General features: G+C 34.4%; 1 protein-coding gene across 1 annotated transcript; it reads left to right on the forward strand.

Moving 5' to 3' along the window:
* Nucleotides 1-1,039: 1,039 nt before the first annotated feature.
* On the forward strand, nt 1,040-1,978 carry LOC107499018 (olfactory receptor 1030-like). The gene has a single exon (XM_016122785.2). It carries the CDS (start codon nt 1,040-1,042, stop codon nt 1,976-1,978), a length of 939 nt encoding a protein of 312 aa, XP_015978271.2.
* The last annotated feature ends 5,544 nt before the right edge of the window (nt 1,979-7,522 follow it).

The following is a 7,522-nucleotide window of genomic DNA, read 5'->3' on the forward strand; positions in this document are numbered from 1 at the left end:
ACTCTTTCAGTTGTTTGGGTAACATGATTATTCTTTCGGTGTTACCATTTACATGTTTTAAATAACTTCAACTGAATTGATGTATTGAGGTATGTTTTCGACATTTTGCAGGTGTTAAAATGAGGTAGAATTTCAGTAAAATCATTATGATCATTTGTCAGCCTTTTCATGAGTGTTTCCTTCCCAAGTAAGTCTTTTAATACATTATCTTTCCCTTTAGCACTTACTCCATGAATATTTAATATTACTGCTATATGTATACATGCACATGTAAACTTACATAGACAGACATACATTGTTCAGGTACTGTGTATATATGCGTGTGTGTGTGTGTGTGTGTGTACACATACATATACATATATATAATCTGTTTTATACAAAAAACACTGATTTGCTTTTTGACACATGAACCAATCTTGCCCCCAATAATTTTCAATAATATATAAAGCAAAGGAGATCCTGAGCTGAGTCTTAAAAGTTAAGTAAGATTTGGTGGTAAGAGGGCCACCTAGATGACAATGGGGAAAATGGACATTACGTTGCAGCTACAGGGAATAGCTTGGCAACAAGCTTGAGTTTAGAGGAGCACGTAGACAGATCCTAGTTAGAGGAGCATGTAGACAGATCCTAGTTTTATAAGGATGTGTGCCACACATCAGTTTTACTTTCCTAAGTCCATTTGGGTATGAAAACGCAGATGAGTTTCAGCAACGATGCATTAAAAGATATATTAAAAAATGGGATTACAATTTGAAAGAAAATGATATTTAAGAAAATTCTAGGTGAGCTTTTCAAATATGAAAAGACTTACAGAAAAGCATCGAAAAATATGACTGCCTTTAAGTAAGGGAGCTCTATGTTAGATATTTCAAACATCAATTGCCTGCTTACAAGGCTACTTCTTTATGCCACATGTATTTATAAGTTTGAGAAAACAGGAAGATATATCAGATGACATGATGGAACTAATGGATGAATGACAAAAGACATAAATTTCTGTTTCTTTTATTTAGACCTCATTTGAAGGGAAGCAATCACAATGTTAAAGAAAAATTACACAGTGGTGACTGAGTTTATTCTCCTGGGACTGACAGATAGAGCAGAGCTGCAGCCTGTCCTTTTTGGGGTGTTCCTTGTCATCTACCTGGTCACAGTCATCGGCAACATGAGCATGATTTTGCTAATCAGAAGTGACTCGAGACTTCACACTCCCATGTACTTCTTCCTCAGTCACCTCTCTTTCACAGATCTCTGTTACACCACCACTGTCGCTCCTCAGATGCTGGTTAATTTCTTATCCAAGAGAAAAACCATATCTGTCATTGGTTGCTTTGTACAATTTCACTTTTTCATTACCCTGGTGATCACAGATTATTATATGCTCACAGTGATGGCTTATGACCGCTACATGGCCATCTGCAAGCCCTTGTTATATGGTCTAAAAATGTCCAGATGTGTGTGCATCTCTCTCGTTGCTATTTCTTATGGTTATGGCTTTGCAAATGGTCTGGTACAGACCATCCTGATGCTTCGTCTCTCCTTCTGTGGACCCAATGAAATCAACCACTTTTACTGTGCGGACCCACCTCTGTTAGTCCTCGCCTGCTCTGATATCTACGTCAAAGAAACTGCCATGTTTGTGGTGGCAGGTTCCAACCTCACCTGCTCTCTCGCCTTGATTCTCATCTCCTACGTTTTCATTTTCACAGCCATTTTGCGTATTCGCTCTGCTGAGGGGAGGCGCAAGGCCTTCTCTACCTGTGGGTCCCATATGACGGCTGTCACCGTCTTTTACGGAACGCTGTTCTGCATGTATCTCAGACCCCCTTCAGAGGCAGCTGTAGAACAGGGGAAAATTGTGGCTGTGTTTTATATCTTCGTGAGTCCTATGTTAAATCCTTTCATCTATAGTTTGAGGAACAAAGATGTTAAAGAAGCAATAAGGAAAGTTGTCCAAAAGAAATTGTTGGATAAATAAAATAGTCATTCTGGAAGCTTGAAACAAAGTATTTTCTTGAAGGCTCTCCAACAGAAGATACTGTTAAAGTGTGTATAAGTACCTATATTCTCTCCTCAGTCTATGTCCATTATTTCTTCAGAAGGTACATGAAACCAGCTTCCTTGATCCAATAGTGGTGCCCATGAGAATGAAAAATTAAAAAAGCTACTTATATTAAGTCCTGTATCTACTCTCTTATTTTGGTAGTCACCATCACAAATATTCCCTACCTATGGTATTATATATTTTTCAAGGTGTAGGTCAATTTACATTTTTTTAAAGATCTTCAGCATCCCTACAAATGTTTTATTGTTTCATATATTAAAACTTAGAGAGATCTTTATGGATTTGTCGATTTCACTTTGTATTTTTTTTCTTTAAACAATCGCAAATATTTCTTAATTATGGTTTAACACATTTTGCAAGGTGTTAAATTAATGATGCTCTGCCCACCTTGATCATCATTTCTTTTGTACTCAAACTGGGCCAATATCCAAACTGTAAGTTGCCACATCCTGATTCAAGCATTCACAGGGAAAACAGCGGCACAAGTGAGATGTGGTATTATTTTACCTTTTAGGCACTATAGGTGGTACATTTCTTGCTGGACAATTTGCACATCCATCCATGTCATAGCACCCTACTACTCATATTTGACATTTCCTCCTGAGTCTTACGAAATTATGGAAGCTAATGGTGCCAAAAAAAAAAAAAATACTACTCTCAGAAGAAATGGAAGCTGAACAGAGCAGCATTATATTAGGTCAATCTAGTTGATTAGCATGCCTGCAAATGTTTTATTGTTTCACATGTAAAAACAGAAAGGTGTTTGTAGACTTCTCTATTTTACTTTGTAATTTTTTTCTTTAAACATTGAGATTATATTATTAGGTCATATCCAGTAATAAACCAGTATTTTTCCTTTAAACATTTTATAGTTTTTATTCCATCTTCAATGACTAAACTGTTTTGTCTGATATTCAAATATATTGTGTATATTTCTACCCTTTTACTTTCAGTTCCTGAGTACCTGTAATTACTAAATTTCATATTTATTTGTGAATATTGGTATATAGGAATATTTTATAACTCCTTATATTGTGCTTTAAAAAACTTTTCCTTATGCTTTTTCCCCTTTTTCTAACCATGAATTAAATTGTTTTCTAATTTATCTTTTTACTTCTTGTTGATTATTACACATTTTGTTTTTCACTTTTAATAAATTACCTTAAATATTAATATACATACTTGGCCTATCTAAATTTTTATTTATCAGACAGTCTGCTGTGGAATAATAAAAGAAACTTAGAATATTTTAATTCTAGTACTTCCCACTTTACCTTATGTATTGAAATTGTAAGTAAAATAAATTATTGATGATAAAGTATTGTTTAATAATAGACTGTTTAAATATTGTTATATGTTAGATATGATTACAATTATAATACATTAAATATTTGTTTAATATCAATGTTCCTTTAAATTTAGCCAGATCTGTCGATGAATCTCATTGTTCTTTTGTATCTCACTCTTCACAAGGGGTTATTTTCTGAGTGATATATACCCTTAATTAGTTCTTTCAGTGAGAATTCAAGTAAGATAAATTCTGTTTTATTTGTCTAAAGATTTCTTGTTTTAACTTTAATTCTCAAAGAAGAATTCATTTGAGCATGGATCTAAATAGATAGAAACTTGCTTTCAGTACTTAAAATATTTTGTTTTCTGGCTTCTATTAGTTTTGTTATACAGATGATTCATTTACCAGATTATTTGTTATGTCTCTATAGGTAAAATATCTTCTTTTTTTAAGTTGGTAATCTTCACTTTCGGTTTTGTCTTTGTTGGAATTTAATTATATTTATCCTTTTCCATTTTCACCGCCTTCTTAGCTTATCTTTCTAAGTCATTTTCTCTTAGTAGATGTTCTCACAGCTTCATGTACTTTGAATTTAGAGGACTTTTCACAATTATAATTTTAACACTATCTGTGTGATTGATTCATGGTTGTAGCTTCCTCCTGCTTTCCAGAACCATAAAACCAAAGTCCATGTCTAGTTTTGCTCACTATTTTAAAGCTAGCATTTATTACAAAACCTAGAATATAGATAGTTCTCAGAAAATATCTGTTGTGTTAATAACTATTACTATTCCCTTTGCATTATGGTTGAGTGCAAACTTTATTCTCTACCACTTGCCAAAAAGATCTTCATGAATTCTTAACCACAGAAACCTGATTATGAAACTTTAAATATGCAAGCCTCATCCTACTCACCTCGAAGTAGAAACTCTTTAAGGACATAATCATCTTTGACTTTCTCTTATGCTGTCTACATTGACAGTAGAGTAACTAATATAAGTTTTTCCTGAACATTTGTTAATTACATGAAAGGATGAATAGATGAATGGATGGATGGATGAATGAATGCTACTATACCTGGAGAATTTTAGTATTGTGTGAGCTCATCACATTTTTTGGCTAAACTATTAACAACTTGATATCAAAAACTTTCGATTGGCTTGTGTGAACCCCAGCCTCACAATTTACTAGTTATATATACCAGGGAAAATTACTTAACCTCTTTTTGCCTGAGTTTACCATCTATAATGTATAGATAATAATGCTAATGACCCATGAAGTTGTGTGATGATTAAGTATTTAACTTCTGCAACCTATAATAATTACCCACATTGTGTTTTCTTTCTTGTGGTTTCTTATACGTACTAGTCACTCATCCCATTTCATGTCACTATAGAGTCTCGTTTTTGAGGGACAAGAAAATTAGATCAATAAAATGCAAAATTACCTAAAAGGAGATAACCAAGATCTGTTGTATATCCACTGAAGTAACCACACATTGTGCACTCCTTAAATTACTCAGCAAGTGTCTATTGATTAACTATTATCTCCCAGAGCCAGTGCTAGTAGTGGAAATCACAGTCCTTGCCCATGACGGTTTACAGTCTAGTGATGGCAATACAGATATTATCAGATAATTAAAACAGAGCATGTTAGACAAGGAAAGAGAAAGTTCTACAATGCTTAGAGGCAGAGAAAGCATCATTTGAGAAGACTTCATTTGAGACTTTCCTAATGCCAGGACCAACTTGATTCTGATGAGAATAAGAACAGCACTGACTGGAGGAAAGTTGAGGGAATATTTTTTTAAATGGTGAGGGAAGAACAGACAAACTGTGGCTGTTGGTTGGGAAATGGCGGCTACGTATAATTGAGAAAGTAGTCAACTCAGTATGTGAAGACAGGAATTCAAATCCTATTCTGCCTCTTACTAGGTACGTAACACTGGGTAAGTTATTTATCACTGTTCTTTTAGTGGAGCCTCTGTTGATTTAGTTAACAGTTAAGGATAAAGTTCTTATCTCTTAGAGTTATTGTGAGAAATCAATTAAATTATTTTCTTAAAAGCTGTCCACACATTGGAAGTGCTTATCAAGGTTTTTGCCAAAGACCCCATCTGTTTCACAGTCGTGCTCATAGCAGACCCTACCCAAGACAGCAATGTTCATCAGAGGGGACGTTGCTATAGGGTCTGGATTTTAAAAGAGGAGACAGTTTGAGTAAAAATGAAAACACAGAATCAGACCATCCTGAAAATTTCAAGATGACAGCTTTTGGTGTGCCTTCCATAGAGTTCTCAGGACAAATGATGAATTCAAAATGAGGAAAAATATGACTAAGGCACACGATTACCTACTAATCCAGCATGTTCCAATTAAACCCAAGAGAGATGATTCCCAATGTAACACTCACTGCTGCAACCCTTAAGTACTCCTGAGATTTCCTAAGGAATAGCTCCCTGCCTCCCACATCCTGGTATAAAAGCAGCTTCATTTTACAGCTTAAATGGACATCAAGAATCTTCCTTAATCAGAGCTTGGGAAAATAGGTATTTATCAGAACCAGAAGTAAGTCTTGGTGTTTTTACTTTATTTTGAGTTGAAGAAATTGTATTAATCTCAAGCCAAGAGCCATATATTCTGTGCATTTTCCACTCTTAAAGGTCAGGTGTATTTTTTGGACTTTGCCAATCAGTGGGGCTCATTAACCATGTGTTTTAGCTGTGAAAGAGGACATGCCTTTCTCTCAGTGGCTGTAGGCAAAGAAGTAGAAAGAAGAGGTCAGCTTTGGAAAGTCTTAACTCTACATCTTGCAGCACTCATTACTTGCCTACTTAATGCAAATTATTTTTTCTAAGTATTTAAATGATTTAAGTATTTTATTCCTCTTGGCAACTGCATTTCCCATTTTATGCAGAGAAAACTTAGATAGGACAGGTTAAATACCTTACAACAAGCATGGAATTCAGAACTGGTGTAGTCAGAGTCAGAGTCACTGACCAGGATTAGATTCATGAAATTCTGACCCTAAATACAAAACTATTGACCCCTTAGACATCTAATATGTTAGAGCAGCCCTGGCAGAAATAAATTCAGAGCATAAATAGGGATAATTTGAAACAACCAAAACAGAACAGAGGAGGGGGTAAAGGTTTAAATTCATAAAGGGAAGCGATAAGGTGCGTGCACAAGTAGAACTATTGTGTGATCAAAACTTTCTTTCACATAAACTTCATGGTAACCACGCAAAAAACAATTCAGGGCTGAGATACTTAACATAAGAAAAGAAGGGAAGAGTAGGGTCAAGAGCAAAGAAACAAAGAAAACATCAAGAGCAGAAAACAAAAGATAAAACCAGGAAAATACGGAAATAACTCCATTCACGCTCCTTCCTATAAACAGAAACTCATTTTTAAAAAAAGGTTAGTAAACAACTTTTCTTCATCTGCAGTTCCCAATGGCATGGATTTTATATATATATATCCCTGTGGACAAAATGTAGATCTACTTCTCAAAAAATTGCTTTGTACACTCAAATTCAAAAAGCACTTAATTCTCCTAAGTTTATGACATTATAAAAAGCTCCATAAGGATCCAGAGGTGAGGAAAACACTTCGAGTAATTCATTCTTTAATGCTACACTATTTTTTTAAAAAAATATATGGTATATAAATATGTGCTTTGAAGTCACAGTACAAAATGGTTGGAACTTGTCCCTGCCTCTGAAGAACTATTATGTAAATAGAAAATAGATGCATAATAATGACAGGATGTTTTAGAGAATAAGTTAGAGGTATAGAGGGTATACTAGAGGCATAAAGTAGGAAGGGGTGAATTCGATCTCAAGTATGATGCAAGTGGAGTAAGAAATGCTTCACGAATAATGGGCCTTTAAAGTGGGCCTTATAAAATGAGTAGGAGTTTGGGTGGTAAAAAAAAATAATGCTGAGAGACAGAGGATTTTTGCTCAGTTGTATATATGGACATAAATATGGGTGTAAAAATAGTTATCTATGGGTATAACTATACATGTAACTGTAGGTAAGATAGAAATAAAATGGTAATTCAATATAAAGGCAAATGATATAATGGCTTAGTAAAAATATAAAGTAGATTTACAGTAGTTTTGCTTTTGAACAACACATGATTTTTAGAGGAAAAATCATT

This window comes from Rousettus aegyptiacus, unplaced genomic scaffold (assembly GCF_014176215.1).
Source record: "Rousettus aegyptiacus isolate mRouAeg1 unplaced genomic scaffold, mRouAeg1.p scaffold_m13_p_5, whole genome shotgun sequence".
Classification (NCBI taxonomy): Eukaryota; Metazoa; Chordata; class Mammalia; order Chiroptera; family Pteropodidae; genus Rousettus; species Rousettus aegyptiacus.